The 24,157-nt window shown below is 47.5% G+C and overlaps 1 protein-coding gene across 1 annotated transcript in view; it reads left to right on the top strand.

Moving 5' to 3' along the window:
* The window catches only part of NOX5 (NADPH oxidase 5), an 89,633-nt gene that overhangs the window by 14,052 nt on the left and 51,424 nt on the right, over positions 1 to 24,157 (top strand). Inside the window, exons 2-4 of the mRNA XM_073618268.1 lie at positions 6,745 to 6,874; positions 12,874 to 13,024; positions 21,892 to 22,102. Coding sequence (XP_073474369.1) covers positions 6,755 to 6,874; positions 12,874 to 13,024; positions 21,892 to 22,102 — 482 coding nt within the window. The 5' untranslated portion in view covers positions 6,745 to 6,754. The remainder of the gene's footprint in view (positions 1 to 6,744; positions 6,875 to 12,873; positions 13,025 to 21,891; positions 22,103 to 24,157) is intronic.

Here is a 24,157-nt window from a genome sequence, read left to right as displayed (position 1 = left end):
CTTCCCCGATAAGCATCCGTTGGTACGTATTCTAGCTGAGGGGCCATGATATAACATGCGGAGCCAGTTCGTAAAACCCGTGCCGAACCCGAATCGCGAGAGCACCTCCCATAGGTAACCCCACTCGACGGAGTCAAAAGCCTTCTCCGCGTCGAGTGAGGCCACCACTCCTTTAGTCGCCTCATCCGCTCTATCTATGTGGGTATAAAGGCGTCTGATATTAATGTCAGTTCCCCTTCCGGGCATGAAGCCCGTTTGGTCCCTGTGGATGAGGGCAGTAATGACCAAATTAAGCCTGTTGGCCAACACTTTCGCCAGCACCTTTGCATCGACGTTTAGAAGGGATATGGGGCGATACGAGGAGCATAACGTGGGGTCCTTCCCCGGCTTAGGGATCACCACTATAATTGCTTCGCTCATTGTGTCCGGGAGTTTTTCAAGACGCCCCGACGCAGAGAAGAGGTCCTGTAATTTATCAACTAGTTCTGTTGCGTACTGTTTGTAGAACTCCACTGGGATGCCATCAGGACCCGGTGTTTTCCCTGACTGCATTGATTTAAGTGCCCGGAGTATTTCCAGAGACGTAATTGGGGCGTCGAGCTTGTCGCGGTACGTAGCTGTAAGGGTTGGGATGTCAATATCATCTAAGTATGCTCCTAGATCTTCTCTTCTATAGTCTGCCCTGGAGCTGTAGAGGGATTCATAGAATTCCGCAAAACAGCCATTTATCCCTTCCGGTGTATGGATCAGCTGTCCCGATAGGTCTTTAATACATGAGATACTCATCCCACCAGCCTGTTCCCTGGAGAGCCAGGCCAGCAGACGGCCTGACCTCTCTCCCTGCTCAAAAATCCGCTGAGACTGAGCCAACATTTTCTTCTGGGTGAGAGAGGTACGAAGACGCACCACCTCCTTCGTCATGAGTTGTAGATGCGAATAGTGCACAGGGTCTCGGGTACGAACAAAAAGAGCCTCCGCACTGCCCGCATCCCGCTCAGCCTTAATCAAATCTGCCTTACGCTCTCGTCGGACTCTGGCAATGATGGTCTGGTACCGCCCCCCGTGTTGTGGCCTTAAAGGCGTCCCACACTACTGTGGGGTCTGCCGAGCCCACATTTACTGCCCAAAAGTCTAGGAGTTCCGTCCTAAATTGGGAATCTACTGCAGTGTCTGAGATCCAAAATCTGGAGAGCCTCCATACCCTTGCCACTGGGCCTAGGGAGAGATCCAAAGACAACAGCAAGGGTGCGTGATCAGAAATACCCCTAGGGAGAATTTGTATGTCTGTGACCCGTGGGAGTACCTGGCTCCCTGCAAAGACCAAGTCTATACGGGAAAAAGTTCTGTGAGAGGCCGAGTGGCATGTGTATGCCCTGGTCTGGGGGTGACGCCACCTCCAGACATCCGTCAAGCCATAGGTATCTGCCCACTCAGCCAACCCAGAGCAATGATGTCCCGCAGGAGTTAGCCTGTCAAAATCCGGGTCAGGGACCAGATTAAAATCACCGAGTATAACAGTATTGTCAGATGCAAAATCGGCTATCTTGCTAGTGATCCGGTTGAGCACCACCAAGGAAGCCGGGGGAGGCAAATACAAGCCCACAATGGTCCATGTTAAAGAATATATTTTGGCATGCATAATGACATACCGACCATCAGGGTCGAGGGCCAAATCCAAGAGCCGAAAGGGGAGTGACTTCAATACCAAAATAGTAACACCCCTAGAGAAAGAGGAGTGCGTGGAATGATAGTGGTGGCCCACCCAAGGTTTTTTAAGAGCCATAACCCTACGTCCTGTTAAGTGTGTTTCTTGGAGTATACATATATGCGGGTTATAAGATTTAATAAATTGGAACACCAGGGAGCGCTTGACCGGGGAGTTTAGTCCCCTGGTGTTCCAGGAGATAATATTAAGGGAGGACATATCTGTCAAGAATATTAATAATATTAGGATCAATGGAGATCACGGCTCTTGTACTGGACCCCGGGACCCAAAACGGACACATCTGGAAACAATGCAATGCTGATGAGTTAAGTTTTTTTGGTATGAACATCAAACAAAACCAAATAAACCCAACTAAAAACAGATAAAGGATACCAGTATCCAAAGTAAATGAAACAAGCCCCGTTAGGGGAACTTTCTTCACCCCACCCCCCACCCCACCCAACCCCCCAAAACTGAGGCGGGTATCAATCCCAAACTTATTCAGCTCGCCGGCTGCAACGGGGGGTCCGTGGAAGAGGCAAGCCCACCCCCCGAGACTTCACACGGGGGGGGGAGCAGCAGTTCAGGCGGCCCTACACAAGTGAGATCTCCGCTTTGTAATGCAGCAGGCTGTGAGGATGTGGAAAGTCAGACATAAGGAAGTATCCGGTAATGCGACCTCACAGTAGTTTCGATCCATTTTATAGTAGAAGATACAGAACAAAGACTCCAACGCTCCTCATGGAGTCAAACAGATGCAGTGGAACTTCTTTTCCAACCGTCTCCTGGCCAAGTTCTTTGGCAGGGGCATTAACTTAACATTTCCCTGATAAGGATAACCAGTGCTCCCCCCACAGATCCGCACACTCCATGGATTGAACTGGGCATAACCTGTGTAACATAACAAAATCATCCATGTAGTAGTTCGTGTGATAACTCAGACCCAGATCTAAGCTGTGGAGAGGGACCAATGAAAAAAGTCATGGAGCACATACCAGAAAGACCATTAGCGATTCTGTGGCAACGTGTCCAACCAGGCAGAGGCCTCTCTCGGTGTAGTGAAGAACGAGTTGTCTCGCCGTCCTGAACTCTCAGGCGGGCAGGGAAGAGTACACTGTAACGGATGTTGCGTGATCGCAACGCCGCTTTAACCTGGTCAAAAGATTTCCTAAGCTTCTGGGTCTCGACCGAGTAGTCGGGGAAGATCATCATCCTGGTATTCTGGAATCTGAGGTCCCCCACAGATCTAGATGCACGGAGAACTTCATCTCTGTCTCTGAAGTTAAGGAGACGGAGAATGAAGGTGCGGGGAGGGGATCCAGGAGGCCTCGGCCTCGGCGGGATGCGATGCGCCCTCTCAACCGCGTAGTAAGGTGACCATCGGGCATCGGGTAGGAGGTCACGCAGCAGACCCTCTATGAAGGAGGTAGGATTATTCCCCTCCGCCCCCTCCGGTAGACCAACAATGCGGAGATTATTGCGCCGATTCCTGTTCTCCGTGTCTTCGGCTCTATATTCAAGGGCCTTTACCTTGGTCTGAAGCGTACGGAGTGATGCTTCATGTTCCGCAATGGAGTCTTCGGTGGTACTCAGCCTTTGCTCTGTTTCAGTCACTCGCGACCTGATTTTGTCAATATCTTGGCGGATTAGACCCATGTCCAGCTGAACGGCTTCAATCTTTGTTGTTAACGTGGATTGACAAGTAGCAATAGCCGCCATGACGTCAGCCAGCCAGGGGGGCAGAGAGTCATCCGACTCCATAATGTTCGTCCGCGAGGCTCTGTGGGGACTGCACGTATTAAGAGTCTCCGGGGGGGGGCAGGTGGGTGTCTGAGGTGAGTCCGACTGTGGCGGAAAGGTCAACCTCTTACCCCCTTTGCTGTACTTTGCGCTGGAGTTCCTGCGCCTCATTCAGGTGCCTGGGGCCTATATCTGGATAGTGATCAGTAACTGGCCGTGGGAGCCCCCCTGCCGGGTCCGGGGTAGTCAGGTGAAAGGTATGGTGCAGCGTGTGGCCCAGCAACAACCCCCCCCTCACCTGGAACTGTATAAAGCAGGATCCATGCACCACAGGCTGACAGGGGGTCTCTGGTTCAGCCGCTCTCCTGCACAAGGAAAATGTCAGGGGTGGAAGTGCCCAGGGGTTCCCCCACTGTCCAGGCAGCTGTCCCCAGCCGTTTCAGGGACACTTCCTCCAGGCCACGGGGTTCGGGCCCCCCCTGCGCCGGTCCGGCGGCTCCGGATGCCCAGGAAAGGCCGCGGTCTCGGCCTAGTAAAACGTGGGGGGGATCAGAGTCGTCAGGCCCCAAGCGCAGCCTAATAAAAGTCCAGGGTCATCTGTCCCGGCCCCATCCGAGGTCCCCAACAGCCGATGGTCCTCCCCAGCAGAGGCGAGCGCCGAAAGGAGCTCCCGGTCCGCGGCGCGGCCCGCCAGGAAAGGCCGCGGCTTCGGCCTTGTCCTCCGAGGTAGGCCCGGAGCGTCAGCGGGATGCCGATCGCGGCCCTGGGACAGCCAATTCTCCTCTCCCCACAGCAGACAGGTCTTCCCCAGTTCCCCCTCGGTCAGCAGGGATAATTAAATAGGGTGGTTAGTGCCGATGGATCCAGATTAAAGTTACGGATCTGCGGAGCTCCTTTCAAAAGCCGCCGTTCACCACGCCATCTTGGCCACGCCCCCCCCCCACTTCATGTCATTTACCGTGCTTCTTCTTGAACCACTCCTTTGTTGCCTTGGCGGTGTTTTTGGTCATTATCATGCTGGAAGACCCATTCATGACCTATCTTCAGTGTTCTGGCTGAGGGAAGAAGGTTCTCATCCAAGATTTTACAATACATGACCCCGTCCATTGGTTCCTCAATGTGGCAAAGTCGGCCTGTACCTTTAGCAGAGTAACAGCCCCAAAGCATCATGTTTCCACCTCCGTGCTTGACTCTAGGAATGGTGATCTTAGGGTCATAGTCAGCATTTTTCTGCTTCCAAACACGGTGAGTCAAGTTAATGCCAAAGAGCTCAGTTTTGTTCTGACCAAAGCATATGAATAAAGACCGAAAATTTTGAAAAAAAGTTTTTCTTTGTTGGCAAATAATCTTTTATCATAAATTTAGGCCAAAATGTATTCTGCTACATTTCCTTGGTGAAAATGACCCAAATCAATGTATATTATTTAGTCTGTAGGAAAGTTACAGAGTCCACAAACTATGGGATATATCTAATAATTGATTATTCCTGATTGTAACGAGCCCCTGCTCGCTCGGTTCCACTCTCCCGACACTCCTCTGCGGCTATAGAATCAGATTGCAGAGCGCAACATCTGATGGTTTGGTCATCTGATGCTCCGGGACTAGAACTACAGCTATGTGCCGTTCCAATCCAGTTGTGTAGCTCAGAACAAACACCAGGCAGGCTGTATGTAAGGTCAAACAGGAATCTCTTTTATTGACAGGAATACAGGCTCTTTTATACAGTAAAAGAGGGGGTGCATACCTCCTGCTCATATTACTCTAACAATACACCTGTAACCTAATTAACCTAATTAACATGAGCTAGTTTACTAACATGACCTTTTGCCCAGACTTGTGGCCACCAAGCTTCACACAGTACATTATACATTATCATAAGTACAACCACAGGACATTTTCACAATAGCAGGAGCTAATTACAATTAGCAATACAAACAGTGTTCTCCCCCCTCCTCAGCCTAGTCATCAACACTTATAGTAGGATTAGACTGTTCGTCTCCTAGCCAGTCCTGGAGGCTAATGTGATCAGCTCACTCAATTAACATGTTGAGTTCAGAATCAAACAAACCAATAATAGTCTTTACATATATATCCTGGGAGATATTGGGGATAAATATTACTGTCCCATTTTAAGCAATCCAAGACATACCCTCCAAGTCACCATTTCCCATATGGCATATACAGGGTCCCCAGAGTCTGTGTGTCCTGGGGGACCAGGACCCGAATCCACAGTAATACCACCTCAAGAGTCCCCAGGCATACAGCTCACAAAGAGCACCGTTCCCCCAAATGCCAGGGCCCATAATCGGTCAGCAAGAGGCTTGCATTCAGTCCCCTCCAACAGCTTCTATCCCGGGTGAGTCTGTCACACCAATGTACAGTCAGGACAGTACAAATAACCCCCTCAAATGATCCTTTTTTTAAAGTAGACAGTCCAAGGTATTTAGTAAGAGGCATGGTGAGTTTTTTGAAGTTGTAAATTTTGGCAATTTTTTGGGGGAAAATTAAGAAATTAAATTTTTTTTTAACATAGGGTCACCAGTGCAGTACAGCGTCATAATATAGCAGTTGATCAGGGACTCTGACTGGTGACAGTATGAAGAAAAAAATATATATATATATTTTTTATTATATCTTTTTTATTTTTTACGATTTTTTTTTTTCACGCACTTTGACCAGAGCAATATAGTAACATTGTACTACTCTGGGGAAGTGATTAATATTTTATTTATTTTTTTATAAATTATGTTTGCATATAGCCATGAATTTCATAGCAAGCATTTTACTGAATGAAATTGATTCATTCAGTTTGTTTTATTGTGATTAGCTGTGATTGGCCACAGCTGATCACATGGCACAGATTTGCTGTGATTGGCACCTGCCTGTACCATGTGATTACACCGACCAATCACAGCTAGAAACACAATTATATATACAATGGATGCCATGAAAGGAAGCCATCCATTTTTTACAGCTGTCATGTGACCTGCTGTGATTGGTTACAGCGTCACATGGTACCGGCGGCGGTCTGGTACAGTGATCAGTCATCGGCTGTGCTGCCTGGGGGATGCAGCCGGTGACAGATCGCTCAGCTGCGTGGCCCAGCGTGGGGCGCGATCCGGGAGGACTTCATATGACATCACCCGGATCGATGAGAAGTTTGTGTGGGCGTCATCTGCCCATAGGCCAGAATGTAATTTTCCAGATTTTTTATCATGTTTGCAAAAAATTTAAAATTGCCCAGACGCAAAGTGGGTAATAAAATGAAATGTAATCTGGAGTTTGCGTGTTTCGTTCAGTGTCAGAACCATGAGTACGGACGAGGATACCAAATGGCTGGAGTGGGTGACTAAGCAGTTTGAGAACATTGCCGGAGAAGACAAGGAAATCGATCTGCAAGAATTCAAGACCGCCCTTAATGTCAAGGAGGTAAGGAAGAATTTTGGAGTTAAAGTGATTGTACCTGTGTCTCTTTTACCACTTCCATCAACTGATTCCCCACAGTTACAACCTTTTCTACCACCTGCCCCACCCTATTAGATTGTAAGCTCTTCTGAGCAGGGCCCTCTTAATCCTCTTGTATTTTATTGTATTATAACTGTATTGTCTCCCTTTTTATATTGTAAAGCGCTGCGTAAACTGTTGGAGCTATATAAATCCTGAATAATAATAATTGTAAGTCCTTCCCTCCTGTTGAGTGCCCCCACAGTAAGCAGCTTGTTATGGGGGGCACCCCAGCCGAGTCACAGCTCCCTGTGTCCATTCAAACACGCATCTGCCTTTTCGGCCCCACCCCCTCTTGCCCCTGATTGGCTAACTGACTTGAACAGCTGCAGGAGCCAATGGCGCCGCTGCTGCGTCTCAGCCAATCAGGAGGAGAGTCCCAGACGCCCGAGGCACTCATGGACATCGCTGCTGGACAGAGGTGGGGCTCAGGTAAGAATTAGGGGGGCTGCTGCACACAGAAGGATTTTTATCTTAATGCATGCATGAGCCCCGTACTAACAATCGGGACCCAGAACTCAAGATTCCAGGTCATCAGATCTCTGTGATAGCCTCTGTGTTTTCCTTCTCTGTTAATTGAGGAGAGATTCTCTCTCTCTCTCTCTCTCTAAAAAAATTAATTGGATAATAATAATAATAAAAATAAAATACAAAAAAATACCTAGATCAAGGTTTGATGCCAGGGTTAGTGTTTGGGTCAAGGTAAGGGTCCAAGGTCAGGGCCAGTATTTTTTTTTTTAATTAGTGTCGGTCTGTTTTAGGTAGGTTAAAAAAAAAAAAAAGCAAAATGCGCACTATTGTTTCCGGGCTGTACTACAGGTACAAACAGCAACTAACATACAGTAGCTCACAAAATGTGAGTACACCCCTAAGTGAAAATTACCAAATTGGGCCCAATTAGCCATTTTCCCTCCCCGGTGTCATGTGACTCGTTAGTGTTACAAGGTCTCAGGTGTGAATGGGGAGCAGGTGTGTTAAATTTGGTGTTTTATTGCTCTCACTCTCTCATACTGGTCACTGGAAGTTCAACATGGCACCTCATGGCAAAGAACTCTCTGAGGATCTGAAAAAAAAAGATTTGTTGCTCTACATTAAGATGGCCTAGGCTATAAGAAGATTGCCAAGACCCTGAAACTGAGCTGCAGCACGGTGGCCAAGACCATGATAAACTTATTTGGTTCAGATGGTGACAAGCGTGTGTGGCGGCAACCAGGTGAGGAGTACAAAGACAAGTGTGTCTTGTCTACAGTCAAGCATGGTGGTGGGAGTGTCATGGTCTGGGGCTGCATGAGTGCTGCCGGCACTGGGGAGCTACAGATCATTGAGGGAAACATGAATGCCAACATGTACTGTGACATACTGAAGCAGAGCATGATCCCCTCCCTTCAGAGACTGGACCGCAGGGCAGTATTCCAACATGATAACCACCCCAAACACACCTCCAAGACCACCACTGCCTTGCTAAAGAAGCTGAGGGTAAAGGTGATGGACTGGCCAAGCATGTCTCCAGACCTAAACCCTATTGATCATCTGTGGGACATCCTCAAAATGAAAGGTGAAGGAGCGCAAGGTCTCTAACATCCACCAGCTCCGTGATGTTGTCATGGAGGAGTGGAAGAGGACTCCAGGGGCAAACTGTGAAGCTCTGAACTTCATGCTAAGAGGGTTAAAAGAGAAGCATGGCTTTTTTTTTTATTTAGATTCATACTTACCTAGGTGGATGCTGCATCTGTCACCCGCCCTCTCTGCACTGAGAACCGAGCCATCAATCAAGGCAGTCCCCCAGTATAATCCCCCCACGCCAGTCTGTCCCCCAGTATAATCCCCCCATGCCAGTCTGTCCCCCAGTATAATCCCCCCACGCCAGTCTGTCCCCCAGTATAATCCCCCCACGCCAGTCTGTCCCCCAGTATAATCCCCCCACGCCAGTCTGTCCCCCAGTTGAACCCCCCACGTCTGTATCCCAGTTAAATCATCCCCCCCACCAATAAAATTAAAAGCACTATAAGCCGACTTGAGGGGAGAGGGGGATCGGAGGACTGGTGCTGCGGGGCTGCCACTGGTGTGTCCGGGTTTCAGGAGGACTGAAACACCGGGCACAGGATTTAAAACCCAGACTGTCCGGGAGAGTCCCAGACAGGTAGCAACCCTAGGGGTGGGGGAAGAGGTTTTTAGTGGTCGTGGGGGACTTAGTAAGAGGGGGGTGTAATTTCCCATCTTCAGCCTGGGCATTGGATGGCCCTGTCCAGTCTCTGGTCACCAGCAGAAAAACTGCACATCTGCCAGTAGTAATTTGCTGTCGGGAATAGAACCCACCATACACCCAGACGTGTGCCAATGTTCATGTTGGAAAACAATCCATGTAGCAGAACCAAATTCAGAGTTAGGAGTTGTTGCGGTCTGAAAAAAAAGACTCATAGAAAACCATTGTTTTTTTTTTTTTTTATTTGTCTTTGCAGTGATTTGCGTTTATCCGGTGCTGTGAACGAGCCCCTAAGGCTTCTCTCTAATATGTTAATTGTCGTCAATAATATTTTTAACCTAGAAATAAGAGACATCACTGTCACTAACTACTATGGAATATTTGGCAATGTATAAATAAGAAAAAAAAAAACATTTTAATAGTAAAAGCTTGCAAATAAAATGTACAAAGCTATACACTTATATTCCACAAGATGGCAGCGTTGTATGGCGTCCTGTGTGTGGGTAGATCTCATGCACTTACAGTAGATTGTTGCTGATGAAGGAGATGAATCTGTAATCTCATTTGGTAACGATTGGTCGGGTCGCCATTCAGGATGCTGCAGCTGATGCCGTATCTATCCGTTTCTTATTGCCGAGTCTGTATAAACTACAATAAAGGAAATAAAAAGATGAACATCTATTGCAACTTCTACAAAGGAACACAACTTTACTGAAATAGGAAATGTAAGCAGATTTTTCCCATTCATTAAAGTGGAACTAAACCCACTAATTTAACAGTTTCCAAAAAAAAAAAAAAGTTACAATTAAATTGTGCCGTGCATGATATCAGTCACAGTTGCTTGTGCTCTCAACACTACTGTCAAGCCATCAAATGACTGGTAACTAATCACATTGCCCTGGCAATTGCAAATGAAACAGAGGCTAAGATGGCAGCTTACTTGGCTGTGAAGGATAGGAGGGTTTAGTTCCACTTTAACCCCTTCAATACCGGGCACTTTCACCCCCCTTCCTGCCCAGGCCAATTTTCAGCTTCCAGCGCTCTCACACTTTGAATGACAATTGCGCAATCATGCTACACTGTACACATATGAAACTTTTATCGCATTTTTTCACACAAATCGAGCTTTTTTTGCTGATATTTAGTCACCACTGAGTTTTTTTAATTATTTTTTGCTTAAAAAAACAAAAACAAAAAAAATTAAAAAAGAAAAAAGTTTTTGTCAAAAAATCTTGTAAAAAAGTAATTTTTCTCCTGCACTGATGAGGCGGCACTGATGGGCACTGATAGACTACACTGATCGGCACTGATGAGGTGGCACTGACCAGCACTGATGAGGCTGCACTGATGAGCACGGATAAGCTGCACTGATGGACACTGATAGGCTGCACTGAAGGACACTGATAGACTTCACTGATCGGCACAGATGAGCACTGATAGACTTCACTGATGAGGCGGCACTGATGGGCACTGATAGACTGCACTGACCGGCACTGATGAGGCGGCACTGATGGGCACTGATGAGGCGGCACTGATGGGCACTGATAAACTGCACTGACTGGCACTGATAGGCTGCACTGATGAGCACTGATGAGGCGGCACTGATGAGGCGGCACTGATGGGCACTGATAGACTGCACTGACTGGCACTGATAGGCTGCACTGATGAGCACTGATGAGGCGGCACTGATGGGCACTGATAGGCTGCACTGATCAACACTGATGAGGCAGCACTGATGGGCACTGATAGGCTGCACTGATCAGCACTGATGAGGCTGCACAAATGGGCACTGATAGACTGCACTGATGAGGTGGCACTGATGAGAAGGCACTAATATGCAGCACTGATAGGCTGCACTGATGGACACTGATAGGTTGCACTGATGAGACTGCACTGATGGGCACTGATAGACTGCACGGATGGACACTGATGAGACTGCACTGATGGGCACTGATGAGGCACTAATATGCAGCACTGATGGGCACTGATAGGCGGCACTGATAGGCAGCAATAATAGATGGCACTGATGAGCACTGATAGGCTGGACTGATGGGCGGTGCTGATATGCAGCACTAATAAGCACTGATAGGCGGCACTGATAGGCAGGACTGATGTGCGGTGCTGATGGGTGGCACTGATGAGCAGGCACTAATGGGCGCTGAAAGGCAGGACTGATGGGCGGCACTAATGAGCAGACACTGATGGGCTTTGAAAGGCAGCACTGACTTGCATCACTGATGGGCACAAATTGGCATTACAGATGAGCACAGACTGGCATCACTGATGGGCACTGTTGGGGCTGCACTGATGATCAGTACCCCGATTACCTGTACAGTCTCTCCGGTGAGGAGTAGATTAAAAAAAAAAAACAATTGTGAAGCTCTGACTAAAGCTGAATAATTCCCTTCCAATAGATGTAGGCCAAATATGTACCTCATAGACCCTGGCTGAAAAACTCCCAGAGCTGGTGCCCTTCTGTCCTGCCTCTCAGCATTTGTTTTTTTCAGCAAAGCTCCACGCCAGTGTTTTTCAAACTTTAATCATGTACTGCCATCTACTACCTAACTCCACTACTACAACACTTAGAGGTTTATGTAAAAAAATTAATGTATACCTGTCTATCCATTGAAACTGCATGTAAATTCGTTCTGTGTGAATGTGGCACAATCAAATGTTTTAACGCGATATTCTCTGCTATTCAAATGTGTAAATTTGGACAATATTGAGATATGACCACTAGATGGTGCTGAAGATTATACTTATTTCCTATCATTGTGCCATCTAGTGTCCATACCGCATAGATGGTCCTGACTATCATAGTAAAAAAAAAAAAAAAAAAAGTAGGGATCACGGTTAGTGAGCCACTGCAACAAAACTAATTCAGAAATGAAGTTCTGTGTAATAAAATAGAAGGACACAGGGAAGAAGTATTGAACCCGCTAAACTGAAATGTATTTAATACTTGGTACAAAATCCTTTGTTGGTAATGACGGCTTCAAGACACCTCCTGTATAGAAAAACGAGTCGCATGCGTTGCTCAGGTGTGATTTTGGACCATTCTTCCACACAAACAGTTTCAGGTTCTTGGCAATCTTCTTATAGCCTAGGCCATTTTTATGTAGAGCAACAATTCTTTTTTTTCAGATCCTCAGAGAGTTCTTTGCCATGAGGTGCCATGCTGTACTTCCAGTGACCAGTATGAGAGAGTGAGAGCGATAACACCAAATTTAACACACCTGCTCCCCACTCACACCTGAGACCTTGTAACACTAACGAGTCACATGACACCTGGGAGGGAAAATGGCTAATTGGGCCCAATTTGGTAATTTTCACTTAGGGGTGTACTCACTTTTTGTGAGCTGCTATATGTTAGTTGCTGTTTGTACCTGTAGTACAGCCAGAGATTTTCACCTAGGGGTGTACTGACTTTTGTTGCCAGCGGTTTAGACATTAATGGCTGTGTGTTGAGTTATTTTGAGGGGACAGCAAATTTACACTGTTATACAAGCTGTACACTCACTACTTTACATTGTAGCAAAGTGTCATTTCTTCAGTGTTGTCACATGAAAAGATAGAAGAAAAGATTTCCAAAAATGTGAGGGGTGTACTTACTTCTGTGAGATACTGTAAATCTGTATATCTGTATATATATATATATATATATATATATATATATATATATGTAAATGTTTATATCTCTAATACTTCTGTCTTCTCTCAGTCATTTTTCGCAGAACGTTTCTTTGCTTTGTTCGATTCTGATGGGAGCGGCTCCATCACGCTGGATGAATTGATGAAGGCTCTCAATCTCCTGATCCATGGGAGTGAAGCGGACAAACTTGGCTTTCTTTTCCAAGTGTATGATGTGGACGGTAAAAACACCAACCCCAGATAATAATACATCATGAAAATATGATCCTACCATGTAAGGTTTATTTAAAGTGTTACTAAACCCAGGAGTCTGCATTCACTATATCTGGTCTCCCCAGGAGCCTGCGTTCACTATATCTGGTCTCCCCAGGAGTCTGCATTCACTATATCTGGTCTCCCCAGGAGCCTGCGTTCACTATATCTGGTCTCCCCAGGAGTCTGCGTTCACTATATCTGGTCTCCCCAGGAGCCTGCATTCACTATATCTGGTCTCCCCAGGAGCCTGCGTTCACTATATCTGGTCTCCCCAGGAGTCTGCATTCACTATATCTGGTCTCCCCAGGAGCCTGCGTTCACTATATCTGGTCTCCCCAGGAGCCTGCATTCACTATATCTGGTCTCCCCAGGAGTCTGCATTCACTATATCTGGTCTCCCCAGGAGCCTGCGTTCACTATATCTGGTCTCCCCAGGAGTCTGCATTCACTATATCTGGTCTCCCCAGGAGCCTGCATTCACTATATCTGGTCTCCCCAGGAGCCTGCGTTCACTATATCTGCTCTCCCCAGGACTCTGCATTCACTATATCTGGTCTCCCACAGTACACAGAACATGGAAATGTAATTATTTTAGTAAAATGTAAACTGCTAAATACCCTTTCCCATCAGCAGTATATAGCAGTCTTGTGACTTCACTATCAGTGTCTGGTTAAAGCTTGTAGGAGGAGGTTTCATTCTGCTCTGACTGTCCTATGAGGCTGCAGGACCCCTGACCCTCTGTCTGGACAGTGCTGATTGGCCCTGTGCTGATCATGCACCCCCCCCCCCCCCCCAAAAAAAAAAATAAAAACTCTCTAGCAATACACACCAAACTGAGCATGTACAGCCTGACTCCTAATGCTCTGTTCTATCACGAGATGGATTGGGGACAGTGGAAGAGGGAAGGATCAGAGAAGCCTGGATCAAACATCCTTTTTACACAATGCAGAGGATTAACCCCTTAGGTTCCACAGTGAGTATAACAAGTGTGCTTTACTGCATATACAGACAGATTTTACTATTGTAGGTCTAGTAATACTTTAACCACTTGATGACCGCCCCACGTACATATCCTGCGGCAGGGTGGCCCTTAAGAGCAGAATCACGTACCTGTTCGTGATTTCTTCCATCGGCTCTGGGGAGCGTGCCGGCGGAGCCGTGCTCCCGCTGTGATTAGACACAGCTGGAGCCAATCGGTGGGTCTGGCGGCCACGATAGCCGAGACACAGAACGGTGATGTAAATAAGGCAGACCGTTGTTCTGTCAGACTGAAAGAGAGAGATCTGTGATTCCTTCTAATCAGTAGGGATGGGTGAACGGTTCGGCCCGAGCATAAGTTCGGGGCAAACTTTCGTTGTTTGGACGTTCATCGAACATCCGAACAAACAGGTCGTTCAACCGCTAGTTCAGCACCCCAAACCGACCACAATGCATTGCAGCGCTGAACAGTGCATTGCAAGCCCTGATTGGCTGAAGCAGTGAAAGCTTCAGCCAATCAGGGCACAGAGCACTGTCAGAGTCATGATTGGACAGACACTGTCTTCATGACTTTATCCAATCATGGCTCATTCCTGCCCCACAGTATAAAAGTATTCTTTCAATGGCAGCCATTTTCAGTGTGATTTTGGTGTGGAGAGAGATAGAACAGGGTTCTGTTCAGTGCTATTAGTTAGTTAGTGTGCTATACTGTGCTATTTTGCTTCAATTGTCAGTGCAGAATATTAGTTTAGTGTCAGCCTAGGGATAGTGTGAGTGTAGTGAGGAGGACCATCATTCAGCTTTGCATAGTGTGCCGCTAGAGTAGGGACAGCTCAGATAGTTTCAGTGTAGTGTAGTGAGACCGTGTCAGTAATCTTTACATTAGTGTATAGCTAGAGTAGGAACAGTTCAGATATCGTCACTGTAGTGACGGTTGAACACCGTCTATCTGATTGCGTTACTGCCAGTTTAACACCATTTACTTCTGTGTGCGTTACTGCCAGTTTAACGCCATATAGTTTTGTGTGCGTTACTGCCAGTTTAACACCATTTACTTCTGTGTGCATTACTGCCAGTTTAACGCCATATAGTTTTGTGTGCGTTACTGCCAGTTTAACGCTATATAGTTCTGTGTGTAATGCCATATAGTTCTGTGTGCGTTACTGCCAGTTTAACGCCATATAGTTTTGTTGCGTTACTACAAGTTTAATGCCATTTACTTCTGTGTGCGTTACTGCCAGTTTAACACCATATAGTTCTGCGTGCGTTACTGCCAGTTTAACACCATATAGGTCTGCGTGCGTTACTGCCAGTTTAACGCCATATAGTTCTGCTTGCTTTACTGCCAGTTTAACGCCATATAGTTCTGCGTGCGTTACTGCCAGTTTAACACCATATAGTTCTGCGTGCGTTACTGCCAGTTTAACACCATATAGTTTTGCGCGCGTTACTGCCAGTTTAACACCATATAGTTCTGTGTGCGTTACTGCCGGTTTTTAACACCATATAGTTCTGTGTGCGTTACTGCCAGTTTAACACCATATAGTTCTGTGTGCATTACTGCCAGTTTTTAACACCATATAGTTTTGTGTGCGTTTCTGCCATTTTAACGCCATGTAGTTTTGCGCATTACTGCAAGTTTAACGCCATTTACTTCTGTGTGCATTACTGCAAGTTTAATGCCATATAGTTCTGTGCGTCTCTGTACGTTTGGCGCATTTTATTGCAGTATGTTGTAGTGTATCTGTTTGGTGTGTCTGTGAAGTGTGAGTACTCAAATTAAAGTGCACCAAACACCACTTTACATTGATTAAATTGCATCTACGTACAGATTTACACTTCTTCTTTACATTTGCTTATAAGCACTGCCCCCTCCCTCCCAATAATGTCTGGGAGGACAACAAGGAGAGGCAGACGTTCCCTTGGCACTGTAAGGGGGCCAGCAACAAATGTGTCCACAGGCAAAGGTGGACGTGGTGGTCAGTCCTCAGGCAGGGCATCATTTCCTCTGTTTAGTGAGTTTGCCCGTGCTATCCAGCCACAGCATGCAGAGGAGGTGGTGGACTGGCCTACTAAACCTTCCTCATCTGCTTCCTCATCTGTTCCATCACCTGTTTGACAGGTGCATATCATTGCAATTTTTTCCAGCAAGACCAATTTTTACGCACCCAATACTTCTATACAAAGTCAAAGTGACACCAGAATGTATCCAAAACATCTCTAATCTTGTTCCCAGTGCACTACATTGTGGCCTTATCATACACACTGGCTCCCCAGCTGTTGCTGAGCAAAATAAAGGTAGCTTGCAGGGAAAATGACATTTTTGGGGGGCTTTATAAATGCAATTATTGCTGCAGCAGATTCTAGACATGGTACAAATCTACCACTTTACAGGTAGACTAAGGGGACCCCCCAGGCACTATATTAGAAGGAATTTTTCATTTTTAGGCTTTCACTTTAAAAATCAAAAAATCACTGCTCATTTAAAAATGACGTTTTTCCCGAACTATTTTTTTTTTATTTATACATGTCCCCCAGGGCAGGACCCGGACCCCTATAACCATTGTACGCCCAATTACTTACATATAAGCCTTCAAAATGGGTACTTTTGATTTTTGATGTTCGGGTCCCATTGACTTTAATGAGGTTCGTTATTCGGGTCCGAACTTTCGCGGTGTTCGAAAGCTCTGGTGCGAACCGAACAGGGGTCCGTTGGGCCCATCCCTACTAATCAGGAGCACAGATGTCTAGCACTGTTTTAGCACTGATCACTGTATTGGTGTCACTGGTCCCCAAAAAGTGTTACTTAGTGTCAGATTTGTCCGCCGCAATGTCGCAGTCCCACAAAAAAAAAAAAGACGCTGATCGCCGCCATTACTGGTAAAAACAATTTTAAAAATTCCATAAATCTATCCCATAGTTTGTAGATGCTATATCTTTGTATCAATATACGCTTATTGGGATTTTTTTACCAAAAATATGTAGAAGAATACATATCGGCCTAAATTGATAAAGAAATTTGATTTTTTTACATTTTTTATTGGATATGTTTTATAGCAGAAAGTAAAAAATGTTGTTTTTTTTTTTTCAAAATTGACGCTCTTTTTATGTTTATAGCGCAAAAAATAAAAACCGCAGAGGTGATCAAGAAAGCTCTATTTGTGGGAAAAGAAGGACATCAATTTTATTTGGGTACAACGTACCGCGCAATTGTCAGCTAAAGTAAGGCAGTGCTGTATCGCAGAAAAATGGCCTGGTCATCAAGGGGGTAAAACCTTCTGGGGCTGAACTGGTTGAAGTGGAGGTTCAGCCAAAAACTTTATAAGTTAGTTTTTAGGTTTGGGCTGAACTTCTACTTTAAGCTTAGACTGGCCATACACTGCAGGCTGAACAAACAAAAAGAGATCTAACAGGTTCCTCCATCCACCCTATACAGTGCGGATAGGCCCTTGCTGGGCAATTGTATTGCTACCAATGACAGCTTTCAGAATACCCAGACAGTGGTTGCTTCTAATTCACATGGCTCCTGCAGGGGGGAAGCTGACAGGACCACCCACAAAGCAAATCTTGGTGGTTGTTTTTTTTTTTTTTTCCCGACGGATGTTGGCTCAAACTTCTCTTGCATACACGCGGTCACACAAAGTTGGTCGGAAATTTCGAAAGTCAAGAACGCGGTGACGTACAACACGTACGGCGAGCCGAGAAAAATGAAGTTCAATAGCCAGTGCGGCTCTTCTGCTTGATTCCGAGCATGCGTGGAATTTTGTGCGTCGGAATTGTGTACACACGATCGGAATTTCCGATTCCGATTTTGTGGTCGGAAAATTTGAGATCCAGCTCTCAAATTTTGTGTGACGGAAATTCCGATGGAAAATGTCCGATGGAGCCTACACACGGTCGGAATTTCCGACAACAAGCTCTCGTCGAGCATTTTCCGTCGGAAAATCCGACCGTGTGGGCGGGGCATTAGTCTACAGTCTCATAATAGACTCTAGTCCAGCTGATCTCAGAAAGAGCTCCATGACACCCTAGGTTCCAGAAGTTGCTAAGGGGTCCTTAAGCTATGGCTGACTGACCTCCAGTTTGACGATGCTACATAGTCCTGGGCACACCCCTAATCACCCTGTGCGGCACAAATTCCTCCTGCTGCCTGCCACTCTTCCCCCCTACAAAAAACTCAAAAACAAGACATTTGAGACCTGTTTATATACCTGATATTTCACAAAAGCTCCCCAATGGCTCCTAAAAAATAAAAAATCTTTAAAAAAAAGCAGTTTTTTTAAATAATTAAAAAAATTAAATAGTAACAATAAAAAACTACTGACACTGTCCACTGACCTAATGACACCAATCTTTGCCCTACTGACAGTGTCCTCTGCCCTAGTGATAAAGTCCACTGCTCTACTTATAACGTCCTCTGCCCTACTGACACCATCCTCTGCGCTACTGACACCATCCACTGCTCTACTGACACCATCCACTGCTCTACTGACACCGTCCACTGCTCTACTGACACCATCCACTGCTCTACTGACATCGTCCTCTGCTCTACTGACACCATCCATTGCCCTACTGACACCATCCACTGCTCTACTGACACCGTCCTCTGCTCTACTGACACCGTCCTCTGCGCTACTGACACTGACCACTGCTCTACTGACACTGTCCTCTGCTCTACTGACACCGTCCACTGCTCTACTGACACCGTCCACTGCTCTACTGACACTGTCCTCTGCTCTACTGACACCGTCCTCTGCTCTGCTGACACCGTCCACTGCTCTACTGACACCTTCCACTGCTCTACTGACACCATCCTCTGCCCTACTGACACCGTCCACTGCTCTACTGACATTATCCTCTGCGCTACTGACACTGACCACTGCTCTACTGACACCGTCCACTGCTCTACTGACACCGTCCTCTGCGCTACTGACACTGACCACTGCTCTACTGACACCATCCACTGCTCTACTGACACTGTCCTCTGCCCTACTGACACCGTCCTCTGCTCTACTGACACCATCCACTGCTCTACTGACACCATCCTCTGCCCTACTGACACCGTCCACTGCTCTACTGACACCATCCTCTGCGCTACTGACACTAACCACTGCTCTACTGACACCGTCCTCTGCGCTACTGACACTGACCACTGCTCTACTGACACCATCCACTGCTCTACTGACACCATCCTCTGCCCTACTGACACCGTCCACTGCTCTACTGACACCATCCTCTGCGCTACTGACACTGACCACTGCTCTACTGACACTGTCCTCTGCCCTACTGACACTGTCCTCTGCCCTACTGACACCGTCCACTGCTCTACTGACACCGTCCACTGCCCTACTGACACCGTCCACTTCTCTACTGACACCGTCCTCTGCGCTACTGACACTGACCACTGCTCTACTGACACCGTCCACTGCTCTACTGACACTGTCCTCTGCTCTACTGACACTGTCCTCTGCTCTACTGACACCGTCCTCTGCTCTACTGACACCTTCTTCTGCCCTACAGACACAGTCCTCTGCCCTACTGACACCATCCATTGCCCTGATGACACCAATCTCTGCTCTACTGACACCGTCCACTGCCCTACTGACACCGTCCACTGCCCTACTGACACCATCCTCTGCTCTACTGACACCGTCCACTGCCTTACTGACACCATCCTCTGCTCTACTGACACCGTCCACTGCCCTACTGACACCATCCTCTGCCCTACTGACACCATCCACTGCTCTACTGACACCGTCCACTGCTCTAATGACACTGACCACTGCCTTACTGACACTGTCCTCTGCCCTACTGACACTGTCCACTGCCCTACTGCCACCGTCCTCTGCTCTACTGAAACCATCCACTGCCCTACTGAAACTGTCCTCTGCTCTACTGATAAAGTCCTATGCTTTACTGACACCATCCACTGCCCTACTGATAAAGTTCACTGCTCTACTGACGCCAACCTCTGCCCGACTGACACTGTTCAATTTTTAATACATTTTAAAATATTTGTTTACATTTATCTATAGGAGTGTGTGTGTATGTATGTGTGTGTATATATATATATATATATATATATATATATATATATATATATACACATACACACACGCATGTGTGTTTAACCTCTTGCCGGCCTCTCTATAGCCAAATGATTGCTACAGCTCAGTCACACTTTTCCGGGAGGGCATCTATTGACATCCTCTCAGAACCCTGCCTCACTGCGCAGCCCCGGGGTACGCATCGGGAGTGCTCTATGTGCGCAGTGTGTCAGAAACCATGAATCAGACTGAGACAGAAGTACAGTTAAATCTCACTTGTTTAATAACAATAATAAAAAGGTAAACAGCTTAAACAAAGTCAAAACATAGCCAGAGTTCAGGAACCGCAACGGATAGTCAGACAAGCCAATACGTCAGGGAGCCAGAGAACAGCGTAGTAGAAGAGCAAGCGGGATCTGGAGCCAGAAGGAATGTCAGCCAAACAAGTCTTTAACAGGAACACAGGAGAGCGTCTCTAGAGATGTGACCAAGGCGAAGGCAGAGATCATCTGGGCTGGACGGCTTAAGTAGGCAGGACTGACGAGCAGGATCATCAACAGGTGAGTCACTGTGGAGAGATGGGAGCTGGCAATTAGCCCGACAGCTGAGCGGCCAGCTTTGAGAAGGAAGGGCTGAGCCCAGCCCTGACACAGTGGCCCTTTACCATGTGATCAGCTGTGTCCAATCACAGGATTTGCCATTTATCGGCATTCCTCTACTCATGCTGACAGTGTGTGAGGAGAGGAGAGCCGGTAAGCGGCAATCCACCCAGGGGACATCCACACCAATAATCAGGGCACTGATTGCAGTCCCATCAGTGCTTCCTGCCAGTGCCCATCAGTGATGTCTGACAGTGCTCATCATTGCCGCCTATCAGTGCCCATCAGTGCCGCCTCATCAGTGCAGTCTATCAGTGCCCATCAATGCAGCCTTATCAGTGCCGCCTCATCAGTGCCCATCAGTGCAGTCTATCAGTGCCCATCAATGCAGCCTTATCAGTGCCGCCTCATCAGTGCCCATCAGTGCAGCCTTATCAGTGCCGCCTCATCTGTGCCCATCAGTGCCGCCTCATCAGTGCCCATCAGTGCAGTCTGTCAGTGCCTATCAGTGCCGCCTCATCAGTGCCGCCTCATCAGTGCCCATCAGTGCAGTTTATCAGTGTAGCCTTATCAATGCAGCCTTATCAGTGCCCATCAGTGCAGCCTAGCAGTGCTTATCAGTGAAGGAGAAAAATTACTTATTTAAAAAATTCTATAACAGAAACTAAGAAAAACTTTTTTTTTCTCCAAAATTTTTGGTCTTTTTTCGTTTGTTTAGCAAAAACTAAAAAAACCCAGCGGTGATTAAATACCGCCTGAAGAAATCTCTATCTGTCTCCAAAAAATTGATACAAATGTCATATGTGTACAGCATTGCACAATTGTCATTCAAAGTGTGACAGCGCTGAAAGCTGAAAATTGGCCTGGGCAGGAAGGGGGTAAAAGTGCCCGGTAGGCAAGTGGTTAAGCTTTGGGGTGTACACACCTATGCTTCTGGGTCAAACGCCATTTGGCGGAGCCAGCTGCATGACACCAATGATCTTTTTTGCTGTCTGTATTGGGGGCATCTGTCCAGCATTGTAAGAGGGACAATCTTCCCACCAGCCACCGATGTATTCATTTTAGCAGGGGGTGATTGAGATCTGAAAATCTTTACTGGGGTTCCTCGAGGGTAATAAAAAAAAAGGTCCAGAAAGGCTGATTTAATTAGTCCACTTTTTTTTTTTATTACTCCCAGTTAAATTATTGCCCGTTTATTCATCATTGTAGGGAGTGGTTCCATTGAGCCGGAGGAGCTCCGCACCGTGCTGAAGTCTTGCCTGCTGGAGAGCGCCATCTCCCTGCCGGAGGAAAAGTTAGACGCTTTGACTCTGGTACTTTTCCAGTCAGCTGATCGGGACAACAGCGGATCCATCACATTCCAGGAACTAAAGGAGGAACTAGAGAATTTCCCAGAAGTCATGGAGAACCTGACCATCAGGTAACTCTTCCAACCTTCCACTAAAGCTGGCTGTAGAATTTTGTTCCAACTTGTCAACTCATTTCATTCGAAATGCCCTTAAACTTTAATCCAGACCTGCTAATTGAAGGGATTCCTAGATTTATTAAAGATGAATTCCAGATATGGATATTTTTACATAGTTACATGGCTAGGTAAGTATGATTTAAAAAAAAAAATAAAAATAAAAAAAAATAAAAAACTACTCCTTTAAGTAGTGGAGGTTTTTGGATTATGTGGGCTGTGTGTTTCTATTGATGCACACAGTGTAGGGAGACACAGCTCTAGTCCCTGCATGCAAGGGTGGCTCCATAGGATGCTGCAGGAGAAAGGAGCCACCCTGAAACAGGAAACCTGGGGCAGCTGTCAGGCCCATTTGGGCGGAGGAGAGAGATGGCCAGAAGAGGATGTGACATTCTACACTTACAGCCATGACCGGAGGAGAAACCCCCCCCCCCCCCCTACTGCCCAGGATACGGAGACACTGTGATTGGCTGCGGTGCAGCCTGGGTAAGGAGAGAGCCCGCCCAGGGAGCTCTAAAAGACGGCTTGGAGCTGCTTGGAATTGTGGGGGGATGTAGTCCCCAGGAGAGAGCCTCTATTAGGACCTGTATGGGACTACAAGTCCCAGGAGGACAGTGTATTGCAGAGAGAAGACAACGGAAGGAGAAGCCGGGGCTTGGGGCAGTCACATGTAGGAAGTAAGAGGTGATGGTGAAGGGGCTGCTCTTCATTCAGAGACAATGCTTGCCTCAAGAGTATGCCACGGTGTTGAAATGGGACTGAGCTGCTGTATTAGTACAGAGGCCATGTTGACTGAGAGATGCAGCAAGGATTGTACAACAAGAGCCAAAGGGCCACATGCAGCCTCTGGGCCTAGCATATAGGGCACATGTGTCTCAGCAGTCAGCAGCAGAGAGGAGGACAGAACTCCTCCACCAGATCCTGCGCTTCTCTGTGCAGCCGCAGAGAGGCTCATCTCTGCCAACCCCCCGCCCATCTTAGAAGTCAGCAGCTGAGAGGAGGACAGAACTCCTCCCCCAGATCCTGTGCTTCTCTGTGTAGCCGCAGAGAGGCTCCCCTCTTCAATCCCCCCCCCGTCTTAGGAGTCAGCAGCTGAGAAGAGGACAGAACTCCACCACCAGATCCTGCCGCTTCTCTGTGCAGCCGCAGAGAGGCTCGTCTCTGCCATCCCCCCCCCCGTCTTAGGAGTCAGCAGCAGAGAGGAGGACAGAACCCCTCCACCAGATCTTGTGCTTCAATGTGCAGCCGCAGAGAGGCTCGTCTCTGCCAACCCCCCTCCCATCTTATAAGTCAGCAGCTGAGAGGAGGACAGAACTCCACCACCAGATCCTGTGCTTCTCTGTGCAGCCGCAGAGAGGCTCCCCTCTTCAATTCCCCCCCCCCGTCTTAGGAGTCAGCAGCTGAGAGGAGGACAGAACTCCACCACCAGATGCTGCGCTTCTCTGTGCAGTCACAGAGAGGCTCGTCTCTGCCACCCCCCCCTCAACTCCCGTCTTAGGAGTCAGCAGCAGAGAGGAGGAGAAAACTCCTCCACCAGATCCTGCGCTTCTCTGTGTAGCCGCAGAGAGGCTTGTCTCTGCCCCCCTCCCGTCTTAGGAGTCAGCAGCAGAGAGGAGGACAGAACCCCTCCACCAGATCTTGTGCTTCAATGTGCAGCCGCAGAGAGGCTCATCTCCGCCACCACCCCCCTCCCGTCTTAGGAGCCAGTAGCAGAGAGGAGGACAGAACTCCTCTTACAGATCCTGTGCCTCTCTGTGCAGCCGCAGCACCCCCTGGTCTCAGCATTCCCTCCACGAGCTGACTCCACCCCTCCTCTGGTCCTCCTCCAGATCCTGCACTTTCTGCTTCCCAGCTTCACCCCACCTTCTTCCCGGCAGCAGCATAAGGTAAAGGCGGTTGTAAGAGAGGGTGGGGGGTGGGGCTGTTGATTTCTGATGGTGGGGGGCTCTGAGCATCTGATGTAGGTGTGGGGGGGGGTGTTCTGGACATCTAAGCCCTTTGAGGGCAATCATA

Source organism: Aquarana catesbeiana, linkage group LG03, assembly GCF_042186555.1.
Source record: "Aquarana catesbeiana isolate 2022-GZ linkage group LG03, ASM4218655v1, whole genome shotgun sequence".
Lineage (NCBI taxonomy): Eukaryota > Metazoa > Chordata > Amphibia > Anura > Ranidae > Aquarana > Aquarana catesbeiana.
This window is presented reverse-complemented; position numbering and strand designations above follow the sequence as displayed.